This window comes from Silene latifolia, chromosome X, assembly GCF_048544455.1.
Source record: "Silene latifolia isolate original U9 population chromosome X, ASM4854445v1, whole genome shotgun sequence".
NCBI classification, from domain to species: domain Eukaryota; kingdom Viridiplantae; phylum Streptophyta; class Magnoliopsida; order Caryophyllales; family Caryophyllaceae; genus Silene; species Silene latifolia.
The window spans coordinates 312,912,916-312,940,088 of NC_133537.1; the positions used below are offsets into that span (position 1 = coordinate 312,912,916).

The following is a 27,173-nucleotide window of genomic DNA, read 5'->3' on the forward strand; positions in this document are numbered from 1 at the left end:
ACACCGCAAGTTAACTTGGTCTTTGGCAATGGGCGCGGATAGTCATCCGGCACCTTAACGTACACCCACCGATCTCTCCAGTCTTTGCAAGAAGTAAGTTTGTCAACAGAGACATAACCCTTCTCCATGTGCACACTGTACCAACCGACGCGCGAGAGATTGTGGTGGAGATAATGAAGCCGGCGGAATAAATTCACCGTCGGGGCCTCCCCCTTGAAGAGACAAAGCCACACAAAGCCGACTATCATCCTCACGGCCAACGGATGCAGTTGGGCCACAGCGACGTTCATAGCTTTGATAATGGCCATGACGTACTCATTCAGCGGAAACCGGAGCCCGTACTCCAAGTGTCGCATGTATACGCCGGTATGGCCCGGTGGAGGGCAACAGACGGCCTGACCCTCCTCAGGGATAACAATCTTGTATCCCCTGCCAAAGAAGAAATGGCCCTCGAAAAATGTCTCACCGGAACAACCGGCCAACTTATGGGTCCAAGCTCGGTCAACGCGTACCTTACGACGTCACCGTGATCCATAACGTACTGCCTCCCCTCTTTGGGACGAGCCTTTTCAGCATCATCACCAAAATCGTCTGCGTCATCATCGACATCATCGTCATCCTCCCATTCCTCCAAAATTCGAGGATCAACTTCAGGAGAAGGAGACCTAGGGCCCCCAGGCCTTATCAGGAGGGCGTCCAACTTCTCCTCCTCATCAAGACGCGACGGGGAACCCCCCCGCGCCGGTTTGCTAGGCCCGGCGTCAGCAGAAGACATAATAGCAATAATTACTTAACAAAATAAGAAGTGAAGAAATTTGTTTGTTTACCTTGAAGAAAAACACTCGCCGGAGTAACAACTCTGAAAATTAGAAGACAAAGAAGCCCTTGAAAGTTTAGAGAGAAGAAAATTTTGGAGAATGAAATTGGTGGCCAATTTCACGGAATAACTGCCCTATTTATAGGGAAAAGCCCATGAAGAAGGACCAATCAGAGAACAGCCCATGAAGCGTCATCCAATCAGCGAACAGACACATGTCGGACATGCAACCACGGGATGTCAATCGTTGCAACAGTTGGACGTCAATCAATGCAACAGTGACCAAGCGTCTTCAACACGCCCATTCATATCTCTCCGCCTATTCACCTTCCTCAACAAATTCCCAGGCATCTGTTCTCCGCCGCCACATGATCAACCAAGCTAAGTAAGCGCCGGGGGCAATCAAAAACAACCGGCACTCTCAACCCTGGTCACGGCCAGCGTCACTTTCTTTTCCACATCGGATGCCCTTTACGCATCCATGTGGAGGGGGGATATGGTACGGCCTAAGAAATACCAGGCCGAGGTAAAAGAGGCCGCCGCAGAAGAAGCCGATGCAGAAATTTTTTTACAAATTACTTGCGCAGAATATACGCTCAAACGTACATTGGAGCCCATACCACGGCATAGACTACGCTGGGGGCAAATTGATGGGGCATATTCTGCACCGCTGACCAAGTCAACATATTGAGCAAGGTCAAAGATATCCACAGCAAGTCAACGACTTAGGCAGCCTAGCCGATGCAGCCCATCGGCCTGTCAGCCTGGGTCTCGGCATGGCAACCTGCCAGCCGGGACACATACCCGCGTACTCATATCCAAGACCCCTCGGCGGTGAGTCAACAGGGCCCGCCGGCCTGCCATAGGTCCCTCGGCCGAGGGGTAGATCAGTCTTTCCACCTGCTAGCCACTTGGCCACTTGGCCACTACGTGACAAAAGGTGAAAGTCTATAAATACTCCTCAACCTTCATTGAGGAAAGGATCCAGAACTTAACCTAAAAGACACTATTCATCTGGTATAATCTTCCTTATCTCTCTACAATATACATTCAGTCAAGTAACAACTTATCCCTTAAGTTTACTGACTTGAGCGTCGGAGTGAGTACGCTTGGCACAAAGCCAAGCCCTCAGTTCGTTCATTGTTGCAGGAGAGGCCGAGAGGAACAATTAAGGAAAGAAGGATTCAACCAAAGACGACATTCTACAAGCTACGAGTGGTAACGAATATCTGCTCTAGAATTACACCCGGAACAGTTTTTTTTTAGCAAAAGTAAAGATGACCTAATAAAGTTCCGAGTCTCCCTTAAATAATAATAATAAAGAAAAATTATTAAACAAATAACTAATGGGCCTAAATAAAACTGAACAAACACGACCTTTTCTGAAAACCAGTCGATCGACTGAAAATCTAGTCGATCGACTAAAATAGCTTCAACAAATATTCACTTTAGTCGATCGACCGAAACAACTAGTCGATCAACTAAAGTCACATACTCACAGCACAACAGCGATTCTTCTCTCAAAAAGTGCTTCCTCACTTGCTCACGTATCTCGAGACGAACATTTCCGAGCTTCAACTCTTCCAATATCCAAAATGCAACACCGGGAACAGGTTTTGGCTTGTTTAACTCGTCTTGAGTCCAAACCTGCATAAAACGCAAATTAACCCAAAGTAAACCATTCTTGGGAGGATAGTAGCTATTAGCTACGATTTATGCATAGAAATGCGTGTTAAAATAGCAGTAAAAGTACGTAAATAGAGCACGCATCAAACCTCCCCACACCAAAACTCTTTCTTGTGCCCAAGAAAGCAAAGACTGACACACAACAAAGGAACTAATGGAACGATGAAAAGACTCAGAGCCAACTATGCTTTTGAATGCCCAAACCGTTTAATGCAATTTAGCCAAAACCAAAGTACGAAGTCAAATGCAAACGAGCTAAACCAATGATAAAGCTACTGAACCGTCGACCTTACAAGACTTATATATATCGGACTCTCACGGGTCGCTCATCACTCATTTAAGGCACAAGGTAAGTATCTTGTAAGGTAGCAAGAAAATAAGCCACTCACCTACTGCGACCAATAAGAACATGTATGCAATCTAACATGACACTGATCTCTACCAACCGTACATATGCATTCCAACCAAACTGGATTAAGACACACGCCGAGGACTTACATATAGTGTGAGGTGAGGTAATTAGGTAAAAAGGAGCAAAACAGATTTGGATAAGTGGAGGTAAAGCCAAGCTAGTACAACCGTAACCAAATAATAAACTCATTCCGCTTTGTATACCCAACTTAGAAAATAATAACAACCATGCCAATGCGGCATAAACTCACTCACACCATCAAAACACGACTCTCCATAATATATAAAGACCAACTTGGGAGTAAAGACCGACACCATTTTTTTTTCATTCTTTTTCTTGCTAATTTTCTTTTCCTTCTCATTTCAACCCTCTTCTCATTCTCAAATGCAAATACCAAACTGACGAGCAACACATACCAACAATTAACAAATAAACTAGCTTGACTAAGGTAGGTTAATTTTAGGATTATATTTAATAAATGGGTCAAAATAGGTCAATTTAGCTAGTGAAGTTCAAGGGTAAAAAGACGAGAAATGGGGATTTATCTCTCCACATGTGTCACCGTCACAAACCGAATGCATACAGGTATTAAGAGACAAATGCCATGCTTATGCAATTTGATATTACATGCCTTATAAGGAGTATTACTCTCATCCTAGAATGAAACTAGTCATGAATGTCATCAGTTTATTAAGCTCTATACCTCAGAAATTTTAAGTAGGTTGCCGATATTAAGTCAAGTCTATTCATTCAGTAAATTTAATAAAAAACTCCTGGATTATGCAATGATTGTACAAGAATGGCACTGGAAATGCAAGGCTTGGGCGAAAAAAATTAAAGCACATACGCGGTGTCATCATTGTTATCTAACCATTCCGACTCGACCTAATATGCAAAAGAAAACATGTTTTTGTATTTTTTTTTTTAAATTTTCAATTTTTGTTATTGTTTTTTTTTTCTAAATGAAAGAACAATGCATACGGAAATGCAAGAAATATGCAAACAGAAATGCAATAAAAATGCAAATGGATGCTAACAGACAGATGCATACCCTCCCCAAACCAAATCACACAATGCCCTCATTGTGATCAGCAAACCACCAGCAGCATCAAAAATATATGGGAAAAGGGGTACACAAAACGAGATAAAAATAAGTAAAGTAGAAAAGGAAGAGAAAATCACAAGATAGGGCGCGCAAAAGACCTCCCCAAACCAGCCAACAACAAGGGGAGGTCGTAGCCAACAGCTACTAGTCGTCGCCCGCAAGGTAGTCAGCGTCGTCCTCCTCCCTCTCGCGGGAGCGTGAAGCAAGCCCAACACGGTACCGCTCCTCCACCTTAGTCGTGTCCTCCTCCTTTGTAGTAGCAGTGCCAAGGTACCCACCCTTCGGGTAACGGTAGCAAGACGGCTGTGGCAATCCAGCTGGTGGCAACCATCCGGAACGGGCGTAGTGGTCGTACATAGGGAACCCGCTGAGGTCCAGTCTCGGTCTCAGTAGTAGAGGGTATGCCGGCAGAGGTCCAGTCTCGGTCTCAGTAGTAGAGGGTGCAGTGCATGGAGAAGCATGAGGGGAAACACGTGGAGCCCTAGAAGACTGACCTACTTCCCTAGCAGTGTGGGAAGTCGGCCTCGACCCAGTAGTGGATACCCTCGGCATAGTGTAATGCAATTGGTAAGAGGGTACCGGTGGTCGAGGCGCACCACGTGGGGCCTCAGGAAGAGGGACAAGTGGGGGTAAAGTTGAGCAAGGAAGGGTCACAGAAACCGCCGTGGAGATCTTCCACGTATAGTCAGGTATGATCCAGTTCACATCTATCATATAAGGAATGTTCATCAAGCATACACTATCTAAGGTGACTGGATCCTCATGTCCTAAGGGCAGCACACCCCGGGGAAAGTCGGGAAAAAGCCGGCGGGCCAAATGAGTAACTAACCTGCCACAAACAATAGTAGACAAAATCCTATCCCCAATGTTCTGGAAATGCTGAGCGGTTCTAGAGGCTATATTAAGGACAAAAGGGGTACCACTATGAACATTTAAATACCCAGCTAAAATGCCCAACTCATCAGTGTTGACATTGTTTGACTCCTTCCGACCAAAAATAGCATTACAAACTAAACAGAGTCAGAAACGGACAGGGGGGTGGTGTACAAACTGACCCCTCTTCCGGCCCTCAAAGTTATCTGATATAGCTCCCCACATAAGTCGGACTAATTTCCGAGGGGGGGGGGTTGTTCTCCCCCTCACTGTGAAAACCAAGGTATCCGCCAAAAGCGGCCAAAGTCTTGGTTAAAAAGACGGAAATAGATACAATTTCCAGCTGCGTCTCTGTCATAGTCCCCTCCAAAGAAGCGGAAACTGCTAAAAAACTCAAGGGTGGGAACGGGATAAGTGTATTCTCGCATAGTGGACAACCCCGACATACTCGTACCATTCAAAAGATCAACTATCGACTGATAAATCCCCAAAGTAAGTAGACTCTCTAGGTCTAGGAAACGCGTTGGGGTGATATTAGAATGGGTAAGCAGAACAAAACGGTCTTTCTGAGGTTGTGTAGTAAAATGTACCTCCGGATCGTCGGGTACACTATCAATAGGCTCATGAATTACCAAATCAGTGCATGGTAATTGCGGAATCGGACCGCCACTGCTGCTGCCCGTTTCGCGTGAAGTCGTCTGCTCTGTCGCCGCTGCCTTCGTCTGCCCTGCTGAACGACGCGAAGCCTGTCCCGCTATTCTCCGTCTTTTGCTTTTTTCCATCCTAATTCCATCACACAAAAAGACAACAATTAGCATTTTTTAATGACAACTAAAGAATTCCGCAAACTGACTAAAAACCTAGCCCTAATTTTCGAAATTAACTAATTGAGACATCAAAAAGGGTAGATTAAGCATGATAAACACGATTTGGACACTAAAATCAGAAAACCCCCAAATTTGTAAACCCTAATTTCGAAACAAATCGAGTGACAAATGGGTATATACATCGAAATGAAAGGGGAAAAGAGATTAGATGATGGGAAACTTACTTGTGTGAAGTAGATAGATGGAAATAAGGAAGAAATTGCACCAAAAACAAGCAAGAAAAAATTGCAAAAGAGAGGAGGAGGAAGACGGGTGAGTCGTCGCTGCTCTTGCTCTATCTCAAATTTTTTTTCTTTGTTTTGGTTTAAATGAAATAATAAGAAATACTCCCTTTGATGTATAAAACACGCTGCAATGTTTAAATTTAGTCGATCGACTGATCGCTTTAGTCGATCAACTTTTTCAGAAAATATGGTCTTGCAATTTGGTCGATCGACCAAAACATTCAGTCGATCGACTTTTCCTGAAATCTGCACTTTAAATTTGGTCGATCGTGAGAGTGCATAAGCCTCAAGTGTATTGGAGATTCCTCTGTTGGAATGCACTGAATATTCCCAAATGCTCTTTTGTATTCCGGGAGTTCTTACTTCAGAGACTACCTACGAGAGATAGGCTCATCAAAATGGGGTTGTCTATTGATCCTAGTTGCCCTATCTGCATAATCACACCTAAAAACCATTCCCATCTGATTTATGACTGCCCTTATTCCAAGGTGTGTCGTAGACTGTTGCAGACTAACCTGGCAATAAATTTCAGACTACCAGACTTGATTTCCTGGTTCTAAACTGGAAGAAGAGTTACTAAACTGCAGAAGAGATATATTGGATCCTGTCATGTGGCTTTGGTTTATTGGATATAGAGAGTTAGGAATGAAGCTTGGATGGATAATGTAGTAAGGAGACCTGAGTACTTGGTGAAACGGATTTTGGACGATGTTAACAAGAACAGATTCTTAAACCTGAATGTTACTGTTTTTGACGAGTAGAGATAGAGCTTGGTTTCAAGCTTTGTAATCTCTGTTTATTTTTTCTCTCTCTTTTGTGCTATATGACTAATTTGTATACCTCTATTTTTTTATGATGATATATATACTTACCTTTCCCAAAAAAAAAAAATTTGGTCGATCGACTAATATTTCCAATCGATCGACTTTTTCCCTATATGCATGCAGCGTGAATTCCTCCTTTCGTGCGTAAATGTCATAAATTTGAATCGCCTTGGAATAATATCTGAAAATCCACACACAATTTCTAATAAAAGGCAGGCTACGCACACAAATATTTCAAAAGCACTCGGTGACAAATCCTAAACTAAAAGCAATTAGAGCAAACACACACTAGTTAAATAGTTCATATACTAAATTACAAAATGTATAAAATCCGGGTTGCCTCCCGGTCAGCGCTGATTTTTAAGGCCCGCTCGACCCTTGTTACCTCAATTCTCAGGATCAAAAATAGGGTCGAAGTATAGCAACTCGACCACTCCAACAAAGTCGTTGGTCCCATAGTAATGCTTTACTTGGTGACCATTTACCTTAAACCTTACTCCCGCGAAGTTTTCTAGCTCAACTGACCCAAATTTTGAAACAGACGTTACCGTATAAGGGCCACTCCACCTTGACTTCACTTTACCAGGGAATAAACGGAGTTGGACATTGAACAATAACACCTTCTCCCCAACTTGAAACTCGCGTGGTATGATTCGCTTGTCATGCCATCTCTTGGTCTTATCCTTATAGATACGGGCACTGTCATAGGCATTCAGCCTAAATTCCTCTAGCTCATCTAACTGCAACAAACGTTTCTCACCACACAGCTTAGAATCAAAATTAAGTTCACAAATTGCCCACCATGCTTTATGCTCTAACTACACAGACAAATGACAAGACTTACCATAAACTAAACGATACGGCGATGCACCAATCGGTGTCTTAAATGCAGTCATATATATCCACAAGGTATCATCTAATTTCATGCTCCAATCTTTTCGTGATTTAGACACAACTTTACCTAAAATTTCTTTAAGTTCCCGATTGGAAACTTCTACCTGACCACTAGTTTGGGGATGATACCCCAAACCTGTATGATGTTCTACATCATATTTGGACAGAAGAACAGTAAGTTGTTTTTCTTTAAAATGCATACCTCCATCACTGATGACAACTCGAGGGACACCAAAGCGAGGGAAGATTACTTTTTTTGAAAAGTTGGATAACAGTATTTGCATCACAATGGACCGAAACAACGACCTCTACCCACTTGGACACGTAATCAACAGCTACTGGAATATACCTGTTGCCTTTACTAGACGAGAATGGTCTTTTGTAGCCGATGCCCCAGACATCAAAAACCCCAACCTCTAAAGAGCCAACTTGAGGCATCTCCTGTCTTCTTGAAATATTTCCCGTTCGCTGACATGTATCACAAGTTACACAAAGTCTTTAGCATCTTTAAACATGGATGGCCAATAAAAACAAGATTGAAGTACCTTAGCCACGGTCCTAGAGGGACCATGGTGACCACCATAGGAGGAAGAATTGAATTATAATACCTGTCTTGCTAGGGACCCGTTGACCGTCATTGACTGACCTTAAACACTTATCTAGACCTTTGGAAGCCTTCTGAGTTAACCTTGTGACCACCATCATTGCCTGGGCACGGGAATTCCCAAAAAATGCAGCCGCGGCCCGCCTACAACCCGTTCGTGCCGTGCCCGTGCCGTCAGTATTATTCATCCGTGAGTGTCGTGCTCGTGTCGGATTCGTGTCGTGCCCGTGCCGCCCGCCTTAGCCCGGCCCGGATTGCCATCTCTAATAGTAACCCTTTGAGTTTAGGAAGCTTGATCTAGCGGATGCTACTCGATCGAGTAGCTCAGTGACTCGATTGAGTAGAGGCCACTCGATCGAGTAAGTCCCATACCCGATCGAGTAACTGGAGTTCAGCGGTAAAACATAAATCGTGAAATCATGAAATCAAAATCATTTCTTTTCTTTTCTCTTAAACCTAACTACCGTCACATCTCTATCCTTCACCCATATTCATTATTGTTGGAGCCCTTATGAGTTGAGACACCATGGGGATGGAAAGCATGAGTCGGCTAACGGTCTTGTCACCGTAATGCTATATATAGGTATGAAATCATCATTATCGTCATCTTCTTTTGTTCTGATTATGGTTATGGTAGTAGTAATAGGGTTGTCGTGCTGTTTGTGATAGGTGGTTATGGTGGTTGCTTGTCGTCTTATGGTCGTATGTGGTATTGATGCGGATTGCTAAAGGTAGGTTTTCCTACTCAGTACTGTTGCTTGTTTAGTATGTTGTTGTAGTGTCTGTTTAGTTTGGTATTGTGATTGGGAGTGTGGTTTGGTTATAGTTGGTAGTTGTATGTTGTCTCTGGTTCGCGAAGTGCGTCCTCGGCTGAGTGGAGTCACTTGCGGGAGTGGCTTCACGCCCTTGATTCGCCCCTTGTGATTCCTATCACAAGGGGAATGTGCACATTAAGGAACATGGGTTTACGCTCGGTATTGATGAGCGGGGCTTAGGTGGGAACAGCTACGCCCCCCCCACTGGCGGTGAGGATTACTGGTTGCGGCCGTAATCTGGCAGGACTGGACCTTCGGGCAGTCAGATGAGTATTGGTGATTGGAGGAGGTTTTGGGTGTATGTTTGTTGTATTTGGTGTTGTGTGTTCCTTCAGTTACTGACCTTGTGTGGTGTTGTTTGTGTTTTCTTCTTATGTTGTGTCGGCCGTGATCCATTATGGTGAGCATCCGGTCTTAACAAGTTGGTTTATGGAGCTTAGCTTGGTGCGTTAGAGGGACGAGTCTACCACGAGTCATGGCTGAGATAGTTTCACGTAGTTGATAGATGTCACAGTTGTATCCTTTATTTTGTCGAGTAACTTGTAATAAATGTAATTGTACTTTTATTGACGTTTGATATTTACTATCCCTCGGGTAACCAAGGTTGTAACGCCCTTATCTGCTGGGGAAGGTCTTGTTAAGGCTCCTTGGTAGATTAGGGTGTTACAAAGTGGTATCAAAGCGATGACTTTGGAACCTGTAACCAATGAGCCTAATGAACGTAGTGAGTCTAATAAAATGAACCTGGTGTATGTGTGTTGGGTGCCCCGACAATTGCTTGATTTTGGGTGGGAAGGCACCCTCATTCCAAAATCTTGGCCCCAATATGCTTAAGCTAGCCACTTCGAATGGGAATATTGAGTCGGGAATTGTGTGTGTATAGTTGTGTGTGGTGTATAGAGTGGATATAGTTGTGTTTGAGCCTGAGGTAATGCCTTGTGTGTGCAAGTGGTAGTGTAAGAATGTATAAGTGTTGTGTAGCTGGGAATGTGTACATGGATGATGAGGAATGACGGGTGTGGGGAAGTTTGCATAAGAGTATCTGATAATGTGATAGTTAGTAATGAATTGCAAGTCTTAATATGTGCTTTAGTTAGTATTAATTGTCATGTGGCGCTGTGGAATTTTACAGATGAATGATGTTGTGTACCCTTGTGAATAAGTATAACAATGTGAGTACATCTTGTGGTTGTCGGATTGTTGTGAAATGTCGAGCATATATATATATATATATATATATAGAGATTGAATCATGTGAGGCACCCTTCTTAGGGTGAGGCGGCTGGACACCTTCTAAACCGTCAGATTACAAACTATAAATGCCTCAGATGTTGACACGTGTCCCCTTATATAAACCCAACAAATTGCAAATTACCTCTCATGCTCCATCATTTACTCTGTCGCATTTCATCTGTTCACTTTTTCTCTCTTCAGCTTCGTTTCGCCATTCACTCAGATTCGTCCGCCATTGTCGTTAAGCTTTTCGATCTCCATTATCATCCGTAAGTACACTAACTTGTTTTTCTCTCGTTCCTTGATCTTAATTAATGTCGTACTTACAATTTCTAATTCGTAAGGAATTAATCTCAATTTTATTTGACCTAATTCTTCAATTTCCCCCAATTCCTCTCCTATTTCCTTATAATTTACCGATGATCATCAATTCGTCAATTAATCATGCCATAATTACATAATCCGTAGCAATTCTCGAGACGTTACATCACTCCTCTTTGCAACAATGGTGGTCTGCAAGTGTCGTAAAGTCATTTAATTTCTTTCTCTTATTTTATTATGATTTAATCAGTTTTCGATTCATTTCGTCTTTTGATTTCATGTTTAATGTGCTGGATTTCCGATTGTTTATTGTGAAATTTGCTGTAATTATTGTGAAATCTACGAACTTCTACTATGGATATTTGCTTTGACTGTAATGTGCCAAATGTGGTGATTGTGCTTCTTTATCACCAGAGGAGTTCATGATTTTGTTAAATGTTTTGGGCCTTTAATTCTCTTGGTCAACCTTTTCCCCCCTTTTTTCATGACAGGAGGTGATATGCTCTTCATGTTTGTGTGGCTTCATAGTCGAGCATTTATTAGATTTTCTGCAAGTTCTTTATTTTATTTTCTAACTTATGGATGCTATATGGAAAATATTTCCATTGCCATTATGTTGTGAACCCCAAATTCCTGTGGAATTTTGGTTTAACATGTACTCTATGAGATGAAGAATATAATTTGCTATTGCGAGTTTTGAAAGATTGTTGAGTATATGCTATTGAGAGATAGATGCTGACTAACTTGGACATCCTGCACAGAAATCTAAGATTGTTGAGCATTTATTAGAAATCTAAGATTGTTGAGTATCCTGCACAGAATATAATTTGCTATTGAGAGATAGATGTTGTCTTTAGTGTTGAACACTTGAACATTTCTGATGATCTTGTTGTTTTGGATTATGTTAAGGTCGATCTTGGAGCGATCTCTGGAAATTTAGGTTTTATTTTCAAAAACTTGTGTTAATCTGTTAGCACCTTTAGATTAAGTTAGTTGGTGAAGAATTCGGCTTAAAAACCATGTTTGATTTAAAGAATGTTGATAGAAGTCTGGTCTGATTTTGAAGCTGCTGTAAAATGGTCATGTTTTAAATGGCATGTTCATGGATACATAGCATATTGTCAATACTTTTCAGCTTAACTGTAGAATCTTAATAAATGGAGATAGGGGTGTCTTGGGATGTTAACATGGAATTTTAAGGCATTTACATATGTAATTTAACATTGGACTAACCCGAATGCAAGAGAGGTTTTCTACTATACCGAAAAGGGCTACACATGCACCGACTCACCGAGCCTTGTTAGTGCTAGTTTGGGTTGAAAAATTCTTATCTACGAGTATAAGTTGTTATTTGTCTACTTTCATATCGGATTTGGCCATTGTCGTCTATTAGCTCAAAAGGTAGAGCAATGTGTTATTGCACATGGTGTGGGTTCGAGCCCCACATAGACGAACATATATAAAGTACTAGTTACACTTTGTAGTAACATTAGTTGTTCTATGTGGTAACAATAATTATCGAACAAAGTGATGCTAGCTAAGAATAACACGAGACATAGTACACTGCTCGACTCAATAACAAATTCGCAAAGCGCTTAATACTTCTTGATCACGTTGAAGTGTTTTTCTCAGGTCGCAATTTTAATCCCAGAAATGAAGAGTACACTCACGGAGTACTAATACGATTCCGTTCTGGTTAGCTTTCTCCAATTTTCTGAGAAGTACAATCGACAATAACACATTGACGATACTGTCTTCTATATTGCGGTTGAAGCTCAGTGAGATATTCTTGGGGAGCTCAGAGTACAAACATGTGAGGATATATTCTTAATCTCTGTACTGATTTCTCATTCTCACAGAAATTTTTGAGAACACTTGCAATATTTTAGTCAAGAAAATTTCTTATCGTCTCAAGCTATTGCATTTTCTTAATGAAAATTTTTCTCCTATCAAATTTTTGCAAACAAATGTGAAAAACAGATATGCCGAGTTATGTCCCCTTCCTGACCCTTCAAGATGCCCCAAACTTATGTAACATTGTTTCGTATATATAATAACACTGTTTATTTGATAAAGTAACACTTATGTTACATATATTGATAATAGAAGCTCATGTAGGAATTGCACCTACATCCTTTGTGCAATTGCACAAATGCTCTACCAATTGAGCTAATGAGCTAGTTTAGTAGAAACTGAATATTCCACCAACACACTACAGTTGATGTAATGGCCACAATATAAGTTTATAAGTCACCACTTCACCTGAGTATTCGAGTCATATGTTTCTCATGTTATTCCAAAGAGCATGTAGTGTTATTCCAGTAACTTGTCATGTTATCACATAGAGTAACCGTGTTATTCTATTAACTTGTTACGTTATTCCATAGAGCCAAATAATATTCTGTGACACAAAAGCCAGGTATTATAACACAATATCCTATTATGATAACATAGTTATAGTTACGGATTATAAAGCGCGAAAAACCAATTCTATTGATCTGAAGACAAACTAGTTCCGTCGATGACCGTATAAGGCACATTATATGCATTTAAAATCTGAATAAGGTATGAGATTCACAAAATAAGGTCTGAGATTCACCAAATAAGGAAAAGAGCAAAAAAGGTGATTTTAAGACCAAGTTTCACAAAACAAGCTCTAAGATTCATCGAACAAGATCCGAGATTCACAAAACAAAGTCCGAGATTCACCGAATAAAGAAAAGAGCAAAAAAGGTGATTTTAACCACTTATGATGACCAAGTTTCACAAAACAAGCCCTAAGATTCACTAAATAAAGTATGAGATTCACAAAATAAGGTCTGAGATTCACCAAATAAGGAAAAGAGCAAAAAACGTGATTTTAACCACTTATGATGACCAAGTTTCACAAAACAACCTCTAAGATTCACTGAACAAGGTCTGAGATTCACAAAACAAAGTCTGAGATTCACCTAATAAAGAAAAGAGCAAAATAGGTTATTTTAACCAATTATGATGATCAAGTTTCACAAAACAAGCCTTAAGATTCACTGAATAAGATATGAGATTCACAAAATAAGGTCTGAGATTCACCAAATAAGGAAAAGAGCAAAAAACGTGATTTTAACCACTTATGATGACCAAGTTTCACAAAATAAGCTCTAAGATTCACTGAACAAGGTCTGAGATTCACAAAACAAAGTCTGAGATTCACCTAATAAAGAAAAGAGCAAAATAGGTTATTTTAACAACTTATGATGATCAAGTTTCACAAAAAAAGCCTTAAGATTCACTGAATAAGGTATGAGATTCACATAATAAGGTATGAGATTCACCAAATAAGGAAAAGAGCAAAAAACGTGATTTTAACCACTTATGATGACCAAGTTTCACAAAACAACCTCTAAGATTCACTGAACAAGGTCTGAGATTCACAAAACAAAGTCTGAGATTCACCTAATAAAGAAAAGAGCAAAATAGGTGATTTTAACCAGTTATGATGATCAAGTTTCACAAAACAAGCCTTAAGATTCACTGAATAAGGTATGAGATTCACAAAATAAGGACTAAGATTCACAAAATAAGGCAAAGAACAAAATAGGTGATTCCTAACACCTATAATGACCAAGGTTTAGAAAATTATCTTACATGTTCACAAAACAAGCTATAGGATTCACAACATAAGGACCGAGATTCACAAAATCAGGAGAAGAGCAAAACAGGTTATCTCTTATCACTTATAACAAAATTTAAGAATTTTAGCTTCTAAGTTCACAAATTAAGCTCTAAGATTAACAGAATAAGGTCTGACATTCACAGAATAAGGTCTGAGATTCACAAAACAAAGTCTGAGATTCACCTAATAAAGAAAAGAGCAAAATAGGTAAACATGAAAATTTGATAAATTAAAACCAATCGGATTTACTACTTATGTGAGTGTAATTGGTGATTGTGGGTATTTGCACATCCAGGAGTTTATAGTCCAGAATACTGTCGACAGAAGATAATACAATATCATCAGTATCGTAACTATATTGCATACCAGTTCACCCATTAATGTATCATGCTTCACTTTTCAGAGCATGTACCAAGTTATAGCAAGAAATTTGGAACAATGACCATAAACATAGCAACAGTACAGATTAAAAAAATTACAAGCCGAGCATGGAGGGCCTTCAATCCATGGTTCTCCTTTTTTTTTGCAGCATACCTACCGTTGTAACAGCGGATGTTGCAAGATATGGTTCTGAGATTTTCCAAAAAGAAGCTTCTTCGGGTGCTGAACAAAAACTTATATTCAGTAAGTTCGATCCAGCCGAGCTCGAGAGCTTGTTTGTGCCTGGTACTTTAATCGATGCATTCATCTCTTTGGATCAAGTATGATTATCAACGAGAATGCGAGGCATCCGGTTAGTGGCAGTAAAACTTGTCATCCATTCTCCATGATACCGCACTTGTGGCTTGTGACATCCGTTAATCTGACTGATTACTAGCAGTAATTTATTTTATTTATTTATTAAAGTTCCTGTAAATAAGTTGGATTAAATGAACTGACATCAGGTGAGTTAACAAGTAATACGGGACCGGAGTTTGTGTAGATCATCCCTATAATTAATGTGCGAGTTCTGGATTGCTAAGAATGAAACTAGGGAAAATGTAGTGTCGTATGTTGTTTCTGCTGATCTTGTTATTTGTACAATTATCTGTTGTCAATTACGGAAACGGTCTTTGAATGAATATTTGGTTAACTTGTGTGGGTGCAATTGTGTAACACTGTCAAATGATATTCCTTTCTGTGAACTATTTTTAATTGAAAGTGAGCTTAGATAAACAAGCTATGAGCTTGTCAGTTGCCACAATTACAAAATCAGCCCATCCATGTATAATGCAAATCAGTCCAAGGTAGTAATTTGGTGAGACCGGCCGCCTCGCCATAATGAGGTGCCTCACCGGATCCGGCCTCTATATATATATATATATATATATATATATATATATATATATATATAGACACACACACACACACACACATATGAATAGAGATCTTGATATCGAAATAATAGACAACTGAATATATCTCCTTACCTTCTTTTTATTCAGATTATGCATTGCAAGGTGTCGTGAAATATTTACTTATCCAATTTGTGGCTCAGTTACAAAACTTCTGCTTTATATATTGTTTTTAAAAACTTTTATTCACTTTGGGGTGTTTCGTAAACAGTAGATTGGTGAATTTTCAGCATATTCAAGCCTCTCAACATGTTTGGCTCACGAATTTATTAATTTACGTGTTTGGTAAATGACATATTGAAACAGAAGATTGAGCTTCAATCTACTGTTTTCCAATATGCTACTCCACCCAGCATATTCACATTAGTAGATTGGGAAAACTAAATCTGTCAACCATTTACATATAGATACAACAATCTATTAACCTAAATACGCTAATTACCAAACACTATTATTAAATCTGCTAATTGAAACATATTAGTACCAAGTGCTAGTTGAATTGCTAAATGTAATGTTTAATAAAATTGTATGTACATGTTGGATGACAGAATTTAGATATGTATAAGTAAAAGTAGAATAATGTTGTTGTTATATATATGTACGAGTTAAAATATGTTACAGTTGGATTACATCGTAAACTGTGGGACCATGATGGAATAGTATGTGTAGTGTTCGGTTGAGATAATCATGTTACAATGTGAGTTGGTGTTAATTGATAGAGATTGGATAGAAATAATCAGTGACGAGTTCCAAGTATACCCTGGACTCAGAACGAGTTGTTATTTTGCAGTAACCGTTAACCGAATTCGTAACCTTTGACCTTATTCCTAGTCTTATTCGACCGAGTACGAATGCCTACACGACCGAGTAGACCTTACTCGATCTAGTAGTTGCGTTATTGGATCGAAATCGTTGGATCTGGCAGCAGAAACTCGATCGAGCAACTCCAACTCGATCGAGTTGAGGCCACTCGATAGAGTAACCAAGTCACTCGATCGAGTAAGTCGCTACAGTACCCGTATTATAACGGGATTCATGTACTCTATTTCATTCATTCTCTTCTATTTTTTTTCTTACTCAAACCCTAAATCTCTCTTAAAACCTCTTGTCCCAAAGTTCGTGGGTAAATTGTGATTAAATCGTCTTAAACTCTTCTTGCTAATTCATTCTACTAATTTCCAACTCATTCAGGGTAAGATTGCTACTCTCTTTCTTTGTTTTAAATCAATTAGTAGCATGTAAAAGTGTTAATTTTTCTAAAAATTCGATTTGTAGCCATGTATTTTGGTTTATAGTTGTTGTATTTGGGTAAAATTTGCTTTAATTCATTGTTATTTAAGCTGAAAGTTGTAAAATCAAACCGATTTGTGAGTATGTTTGGGCCGAAAATTCTAGGGTTTGTTCTACAAATTGGATTTTTGTTCATCTTTTGCATACCTAAAGGGGAAAATAGAGTAAGAAATGTTGTTGGTATCATGGTTAGGGTTGATTTTGGTTAATTTCACCCAAAACTTCGTCTTAAAACTTTGTCTTAAAAGTGCCCCAAAACTGAATTTTGCCCCAAATTTTGTGAGGGATTAAGATCCCAATATTCCTAGTAATTGTTAAAACTTGGTATTTTGAAGCTTTGAAACCGTCTTTAGTGAAGTATGAAAGTAAGGTGACTTGGAAAAATTTTCGTTGTCTTAAAAGGTTTACTTTAAATTGTTGCTCCTCTATCCATGAGTGTTCTTTGAAAAGTTCATTTTTGATCAAGTAAGAATCCAATTTGGGTGGCTAAAACATGTTGAAACACATGGCAAGAGCCGCCGCTGTGACTCGTCAAAGCAAGAGATTAAGAGCCTCTGAGCCTGAGGTGGGAGATGGGAGTTAGGGTAGGTCCCACCAGTTTCTGAGTATCCTACTGTAGTCTTTGCTGATTTTATGCAAAGAGATGCCTTTTTTGAGTTGATGAAACGTCGTATGAAACCCACTAGGTGCATCGACACGACCATCCTTGATGACCTGAAGATAGAGGTGGATGTGAGACATATCTTTGAGACCTTGGGTTTGACGGGGTTGTATCATCTTAGAAAGCACTCTTACTCTTTCTTAACGTTGGAGTTTATGAGCTCCTTTGCTTATGATGCAGCAGCAAAGACCGTAGAGTTTTGTCTTATGAACACCAGCTTTCTCCTGACCATGGACCAGTTTGCTTCTCACCTTAGACTTGACCGACCTGAGAAAGGATTTCTAAGAGATATCCCGACTGAGTGTAGGGTTAGCAGCTACATGCCCTGTTTCACTGGTAGGCCTGCTCCTACTTTGAGTAACATGTTGATTAATGATGTTCAACATGTCACTCTGAAGATCTTCCTCCGAGCTTTGACTTGTCTGCTTTATGATAAGACAGATGTGAGTAAGCTAAACTCGCATGAAGTTAGGTTGTTGGTCACCTACCTGCACCCCACCCTAGTGCAGCGAGTCTCCTTTAGTGCCCCGGCCATAGTTTGTGCTAGTTTGCCCTTGATGGCCACCTCTTCGACCCGGTACTTGAGTTGTGGTGCCATTGCCACCCGTTTAGCCGAGAGATTGACTAGCTTTGAGGCCACTCCGGCTCTCAAACCTATGATCCCAGTTGTGCCCACCATGGATAGAGCTTATTTCATCGACCAGAAATGGTTGAGGACTTTGGAGGGTGGTGGATTACCTTGGAGGGTGTGGGGTATAAGTTGGATGAAAGTGCCTCACCCGGAGCAGCTTCATGTGGCTGAACCTTTGACTGCGGTGGTGGTTACATCGGACTCGGATGACGATGAGGCTGCCCCTGCCCGACAGTACTACCTGATAGATGAGGGTATTTTAGAGGTGATGCCGGAACCGACCAAGGGAGACTAGGCTAGACCTAAGAACCAGGTACCTAGGGCGGGGAAAGGTCCCAGACGGGTGAGAGAGAGGGTTGGTGAGACTCAACCAGTGCAGCCCATGCCTCCACAAAGCACCAGTATCCCAGCCCACCGTTCCTCCTTTAGCCCCAAGATGCAGGTGAGTGAGCTCACAGAGAGGGTGTCGAACACCTTGGTGCTCCATAACCTTCAAGAGATGGCATACATGCAGGGCATTGAGACCAACCTAGCCCAACCAGTTTGGTGGCAAGGTGTCGGGAATGATAGTGGAGTTTTTCCATCTTATGGAGTGGATCCGGCCACGTGGAGAGTCCCGGAGAGCTATCCTTATGGGTGTCTGGCGCCATGGAGATCAGGAGGTGACTCAGATACAGGGGCTACCATAAGAGGAGGCACATCTAGAGCCGACACATTTGGTGGAGGAGGAGGAGATGAGGAGATGCTAGAGGATCGAGGTAGTGACCTCGAGTGATTGCTTCTTGTTGTTGTCTCGTAGACTTGTGATATTTGTTTTTTTTCGTTTCTTCATACATTGGATTTATTTTCGGATTGTAACTGGCCATAAGGCCGTATTTACGTCGGATTGTTTGGACTCGTAGTGCATGTGAATGATGTTGGGGTGAAACCCAGGAGTTTGGCTATGATTTCTTCACTCTTGGTTGGCGTTGGAGGGTGACCTGACCAGTGGATACTCGATCGAGTGCCTTCTACTCGATCAAGTACCTGCTGGGTGTGACCTAGGCAGTGTACTGACCTCTCGGTACTCGATCGAGTAGCCTATAACGGGCTCGATCGAGTGCCTTCAACTCGATCGAGTACCCCCCTGATTATCATATACCCCGTTCTTTTGGACTTGTGAGAGGAATTGGGTCCTCATATCTTGTGCCGTGTTTAGTAATCATGCTTCTATATTTTATTACATTACATGTGTTATCAAGGGGGTTATGTTAATGTCGTGAGATGCCATGTTTCTCGTTAATTGCTAGTATTTCTAAACGGTGGTTAAGTTATACCGTCATAAATGATAATTTTGAACTCGATATATGTTGCGTTGTCATGTTACAAAACAAGTATGCAAATTTTCACGCCATTTGGTTGATGCCGCTGCGTTTCATGAACTCGTTTTTCGTTTGTTTTCCCGAAGTATATGCACAAGTATACATATTATCTAAGTAATGTCAATGAGGTACTATGATAGTTGTTGGTCTCAACGTATGTTAAAATTGTTTCGTAATGTCAAGATTGTGTAGAGTTATGATTTCGTGTAATATTTGTAACTCGTCTTGAAGGTGAACTTCGTGGACGAAGTTCCTTTTAAGAGGGGAAGAGTAATGTCGCATGAGGAAAAAATGACAAATTATGACAAAAATATCCTATTTTGAGTAGATTGTTTGTAAAGTTCACCATATTGTTGTACTCCATTTTGTGTTGCTTAACCATTTGGTTTGCGTAAAGTTTAAACTTTGAACTTTTGGGTGAAGGTAATGCTCGTAGTTGCGATGTTAAGTGGAATTTGTTAAGTAATTTGAATTGTTACATTGCTGAGTAATATAAATGTTGTAGAAATGATTTAAAGGAATGTTAATCTATTATTGTGTAAGTGACGGATATTTTACTATACTTTGGTGATTAGTAATTAATTTTTGTTGGTGATTAATTGTTCGATGAGTAAATGGAATAGTTGTGCTAGATGAGTATGATACGTATGGTGTACAAAGTGGTGCAGTGTTAAAATTCGGATAGTAAGGTAGAGGTAATAGTTGTGATAGTATGTCCTTTCGTGTGTGGTACGTGGTTGATGATTCGGTAGGAAGTTGTATCTGATGATCATGTTTGCAGAGGTAGATGATGATGATGAGTAGTAGGCGTAAACAGATGGGTGGTATAAGGGAATGGTTGTGTTTATTCTTGTCGGGATGGGTTGTCGTCAAGTTACCTTAGTTCTTTGTACACCTTGAGTTTTGGGGGGATAACGAGTTGAACTTCGGGGACGAAGGTCTTTTTAAGGGGGGAAGACTGTAATACCCGTCTTGTTAGAGACCCGTTGACCGTCGTTGACTGACCTTAAACACTTATCTAGACCTTTGGAAGCGTTACGAGTTAACCTTGTGACATAGTAACCCTTTGAGTTTAGGAAGCTCGATCTAGAGGAGGCTACTCGATCGAGTAGCTCAGTGACTCGATCGAGTAGAGGCCACTCGATCGAGTAACTGGAGTTCAGCGGTAAAACGTAAATCGTGGAATCGTGAAATCAAAATCATTTCTTTTCTTTTCTCTTAAACCTAACTGCCGTCACATCTCTATCCTTCACCCATATTCATCATTTTTGGAGGCCTTGTGAGTTGAGACACCGTGGGGATGGGAAGCATGAGTCGGGTAGCGGTCTTGTCGCCGGAATGCTATGTATAGGTATGACATCATCATCATCACTATCGTCTTTTTTAGTTCTGATTATGGTTATGGTAGTAGTAATAGAATTGTCGTGCTGTTTGTGATAGGTGGTTATGGTGGTGCTTGTCGTCTTATAGTCGTATGCGGTATTGCTGCGGATTGCTAAAGGTAGGTTTTCCTACTCAGTAATGTTGGTTGTTTAGTATGTTGTTGTAGTGTCTGTTTGGTTTGGTATTGTGATTGGTAGTGTGGTTTTGTTATAGTTGGTGGTTGTATGTTGTCTCTGGTTCGCGAGGTGCGTCTTCGACTGAGTGGAGTCACTTGCGGGAGTGGCTTCACGCCCTTGATTCGCCCTTATGGTTCCCGTCTTAAGGGGAATGTGTACATTAAGGAACATGGGTTTAGGCTCGGTATTGATGAGCGGGGCTTAGGTGGGGATGGCTGCGGTCCCCCACTGGCGGTGAGGATTACTGGTTGCGGCCGTAATCTGGCAGGACTGAACCTTTGGGCAGTCAGAAGAGTATTGTACGTTGATTGGAGGAGGTGTTGGGTGTATGTTTGTTTTATTTGGTATTGTGTGTTCCTTTTGTTACTGACCTTGTGTGGTGTTGTTTGTGTTTTCTTTTTGTGTTGTGCCTGCCGTGATCCATTATGGTGACCAGCCGGTCTTAACAAGTTGGTTTATGGAGCTTAGCTGGGTGCGTTAGAGGGACGATTCTACCACGAGTCATGGCTGAGATAGTTTCACGTAGTTGATAGATGTCACAATTATATCCTTTATTTTGTCGAGTAACTTGTAATAAATGTAATTGTACTTTTATTGACGTTTGATATTTACTATCCCTCGGGTAACCAAGGTTGTAACGCCCTTATCTGCTGGGAATGTCTTGTTAAGGCTCCTTGGTAGATGGGGGTGTTACAGGCATGCCTCTAGGATATATTTAGTCACCCACTACGGTTTACACCGACTGTAAAGACCATCAGCACATTCCTTAAACAGGTAAGGATTATCCCAGAAGTACTGCTTCACGTCATGAAGGAACCTCTTTCTCCGCTGATATAAAAAGTCAGGAGGTAATAAATTACCTACAATAAAATTAGCATAATAAGCATACCAAGGAGTTTCAGCAATAGAAATAGCCATCAAAATATCATCAGGGAAATAGTCATCAATAGGTAAAGAATCTCCCCCCTTTTGCAATGGTAGACGCGATAAATGATCACCTACCAAATTCTCAGCGCCTTTCTTGTCCTTAATCTCCAAATCAAACTCCTGAAAAAGGAGTATCCATCACAATAATCTTGGCTTGTCTCTTTCTTAGAAAATAGGTACCTCAACACTGCATGGTCAGAAAATACAGTAACTTTCGAACCTAATAAATAAGACCTAAATTTCTCCAGGGTGTATACCACAACTAATAGTTCCTTCTCTGTAGTTGCATATTTCATTTGAGCCTCATCCAGAGTTCAGCTCGCATAGTAAATAACACTCAAAGTTTTGTGTTTCCGCTGGCCTAACATCGCGCCAACTGCATAATCACTGCATCACACATGATCTCAAAAAGTAGCTCCCAGTATGGAGGCTGAATGATCGGTGTTGTAATCAAGGCCTGCTTCAACCTGTTAAAAGCAGTAAGACAATCATCGGTAAAATTAAATGGGGCATCCTTAAGCAACAATTGTGTAAGTGGTTTAGCAATTTTAGAAAAGTCTTTAATAAACCGGCGATAAAAGCCAGCGTGACCAAGGAAACTCCTAAATCCTTTAACATTAACAGGAGGAGGCAATTGCTCAATCACTTGTACCTTTACTTTATCAACCTGGATACCCTTATCGGATACTAAGTGCCCAAGGACAATGCCCTCGTTAACCATGAAATGGCACTTCTCCCAATTCAGAACTAAATTAACCTCGATACACCGCTGCAAAACTTTCTCGAGGTTAGTCAAACAATCATCAAAATCATTACCATATACGCTGAACTCATCTATAAATACCTCCATAATTGACTCTATATACTCAGAAAATATCCCCATCATGCACCTCTGAAAGGTAGCTGGGGCATTACACAATCCAAATGGCATTTTACGATAAGCAAATACACCATGCGGGCAAGTAAAAGTAGTCTTTTCCTGATCGTCAGGATGGATTGGGATTTAAAAGAAACCTGAATATCCATCTAAATAGCAGAAAAATTTATGTGAGGCAAATGTCTTTACCATCTGATCAATAAAAGGAAGGGGGAAGTGATATTTCTTTGTGGCGGCACTTAACTGTCTATAATCAATGGACATCCGCCAACCCGTTACTACTCTACTTGGTATTAATTCATTTTTCTCATTTTTCACCATTGTAGTCCCTCCTTTCTTTGGGACTACCTGAACCGGACTTACCCATTTGTAGTTTCCAATGGTGTAGATAATACATGCATCAAGTAACTTCATCACTCCTTCCATAACAACATCCTGCATCTTCGGATTCAACTTTCGCTGACCCTGCTGGCAAGGCTTATGTCCTTCCTTTAGCTCAATTATGTGCATACAAATGTCAGGACTGATGCCCTTAAGGCCAGCTAAAATGTATCCTAAAGCTTTCCTGTTTTTCTCAGCAGCACAAGAGGTTTCCATTATAGCATTTACCGTCTCACCTTTCTCAATAATGAACTCCTTACCTTTTAAAGCAGCTTTCATCTTCTTGTAATCAACCTGTACATCATTTTTAAAATCATCAAGAGCTATCAAAACTTCTAACGGATCCTCAAGAAGGGATCTCGTCCAATAATCAAACATAGATTCATCTACAATGTCTATAGCATAACATTTATCCTCTATCATAAGCTTAGCCAGCGTGCTAGCCAGATTAAATGTCACCTTATCATCCCCTACCTCGAGAGTCAAACGTCCCTGTTTGACATCGATAATAGCCCCTACTTTATGCAAAAATGGTCTACCCAAGATTATAGGAATCTGAGTATCTTCAGCCATATCTAACACAATGAAATCAACAGGTATGAAAAATTTACCTATTTTAACAGGGAGATCCTCTAATACACCTAGAGGACGCTTAACCGTCCGGTCAGCCATCTGTAGGATCACGTTGGTAACTTTAAGATGCCCCATATTCAGTTTCTCGCAAAGCGAATAGGGCATGACACTAACACTGGCACCCAAATCACATAAAGCTTTAACTATTACATGAGTGCCTATGGTACAGGGAATGGAAAAACTACCCGGATCCTTCAATTTGGGTGGAGACTTGCTTTGTAGGAGTGCACTACACTCTTCTGTAAAAGAAATGGTCTCTACTTCGTTAAACTCCTCTTACGAGTCAGAATATCTTTTATAAATTTAGCGTAGATTGGTACCTGGGTAATTAGTTCGGTAAAAGGTACGATTACACGAAGATTTTTGACGACCTCCAAGAATTTACCGAATTTTGCTCGACCTTTGTATTCTTCAGCGTCCCGAGAGAAAAGGAACCTTGATAACAATTGGCGGGTCGTGACTTTACTCTTCCCTTTATCAAGATTAGACACCTTATCGTATTAAGAGACGCCCCATCATTAACGGGTAATGGATCGCGGCTCATCGATCGCAAAAGTCGATCGACTATCCAAACCGATCGATCGACTAATCGCTCGATCGATCGACTATTCAAATTTTGATCGATCGACTATTCTCAATTTCCTTGGTATTTACCTCAAGCAAATTTAGTCGATCGACTAATATTTTCGATCGATCGACTTTTTCAAGCGTTACACAACCGTCGTGAACTTTCCTTTCGCATCCACATCTAATTCCTCAATTATGACGTCTTCATTGACTGGGCATCTCGGTCCATCGTATGTAAGATCACTTCTTATTTGTATCACATTAGCGGTGTCATGTGGCTTTTCAGGTTGAGATGGCAACATACCCGGTTGTCTACTTGAAGTGGATAATTGGGCAATATGATTGTCCAACATCTTGTTATGTGCCATTAATTGAGTAATTAGGGCCTCTTGCTTCTGCTGGCCGCTATCTATTCTTTGTAGCATGACGTTAATTTCGGACATGTCATTATTTTGAGTTTGTTGAGGAGATTGCATCCGTTAACCCGCTTGATTATGCCTCGATAACTACCTTGTGGTTGATTTCCACGATTTTGAGTGATAATATATGACGAATTTTGACCTTGCGGTGGCGGTGGAGTAGGATTTAGAACATTCGGGCTTCGGAAGAGAAATTTGGATGCTCCCTAGTCCTTTCATTATAAAAGTTAGAGTACGGTGTATCTTGCTTAAAAGATTGAAAAGCATGGACCTGCTCTATCGTAATCATACATTCAGTTGGACTATGCCCCACAATACCACATCGTTCACAAGGTGTTTCCTTGTGTACCCTGGCATGAACCGTCTGCCGGTTTCCCAAATATTGGGATGTCTTCCATTTGGCAAGTGGAGCAGTCAATGCCTCTAACTTAGCTTTAATAGCTCTATCTGAACTACCCCCTCTTGTAATACCTCTGGAGTTACCATACTCAGCAGTGTGAGTAGCTATCTCATTGATTAATTTCCAAGCATTGGCATTAGCCTTGTTGTTCTGAAACCTCCCATTTGCAGAAGAGTCAAGCAAGGCTCTATGATCATCGTAAAGCCCATTATAAAACTGATTGCATAAAAACCAGATCTGGAAACCATAATGAGGAACGGAGCGGACTAGTCTCTTGAAGCGAACCCATGCCTCATTAAGGTCTTCAGTAGGGCTTTGATTAAGACTCGTCAACGGCGCCAAAATTTGACAGGCTAAATCGCACACCTATCAAAGATAAACCAACTGGTCTAAAATAATGTAGTAGAGGAAGTCGGGATCATATCCACAGGGAGACAATTGTGTTCTATTTGCACACAAAATTCGGGGGTTGATTAGTTTATCTATTAACTAAAATAGCAAGCAAGAGAAATTAAATTAAGGAAAAGGATTATAAGAGAAAAGGCTAGGATTTCGGGTCACCGCGGTGAAGAACAATTAAGGTAAGGTAAACGGTCAACATAAATACGAGCTGAGGGGTAATGAAAAGGTCCTTTCGGCCCGCTATTCGCCATAGACTGCCAATCTAGCTTTTACTCTAATTAGGATCGTCTATTGTTTGTAGCAGGTTTAACTTCTTCCAATCTCTTGATCTAGGTCGAAGTTTCCCGGATTAAATAATCAATTACATCGACTTAACCAACTAAATGATATTAGATGCTACAATTAACAACACATATATATATATATATATATATATTAATGTCAGACCTAATCACCTAATTAAGACTGTCTTATAACCATGCCTTCCCTAATCCTAACAAGGGAAATTTAGCTACGCATAATTGAAATGAATAACTCAACAATAATAATAATAATAATAATAATAATAAAGTTTGAATTAAACATAATGACGAGATATAAACAATGATCTAGCATAAAACTTGCAACTAGTAAAGAACAATAATGAGAATAAACAATAAGAATTAACAACTTGAAGAACGCGGATTAATTAATTACCGAAATAAGGAAGAAAGATTATAAGTCTCTGATCCGGAATTCTCGAGTAAAAGTAACGTGCAACCGTTTTTTAGCAAAAGTAAATATGACCTAATAAAGTTCCGAGTCCCCCTTAAATAGTAGTAAGGGAAAATTATTAAACAAGTAACTAATGGGCCGAAATAAAACTGAACAAACACGGCCTGTTCTGAAAACCAGTCGATCGGCTAAAATAGCTTCATCAAATATTCACTTTAGTCGATCGACTGAAACAACTGGTCGATCGACTAAAGTCACAGCATAATGACGATTCTTCTCTTCAAAAGTGCTTCCTCACGCATCGCGAGGCGATAATTTCCGAGCTTCAACTCTTCCAATATCCAAAATGAAACATGGGGAACATGTTTTGGCTTGTTTAACTCATCTTGGGTCCAAACCTGCATAAAACGCAAAGTAACCCAAAGCAAACCATTCATGGGAGGATAGTAGCTATTAGCTACGATTTATGCATAGAAATGTGTATTAAAATAGCAGTAAAAGTACGTAAATAGAGCATGCATCATTATTTCGTCTATTTTTCTGTAATCTTATTAGTTTCCTAATTCTTCTAATTAGGGTAAATATTTTGCTTTGTATCCTTTGTATTTATACATGTTAGTCTTAACAATATTGCTTAAGCTTTTCCATACATCGTCTTGTTCCTCTA

At 40.3% G+C, this 27,173-nt stretch overlaps 1 protein-coding gene across 1 annotated transcript; it reads right to left on the reverse strand.

Annotated features, from left to right (window-relative positions):
- Positions 1-7,214: 7,214 nt before the first annotated feature.
- On the reverse strand, positions 7,215-7,930 carry LOC141620545 (uncharacterized). The gene is made up of 2 exons (XM_074437388.1): positions 7,925-7,930; positions 7,215-7,646 (listed from the first exon to the last, which is right to left on the reverse strand). The coding sequence occupies exons 1-2, from the start codon at positions 7,928-7,930 to the stop codon at positions 7,215-7,217; spliced, it is 438 nt and encodes a 145-aa protein (XP_074293489.1).
- Positions 7,931-27,173: the final 19,243 nt, after the last annotated feature.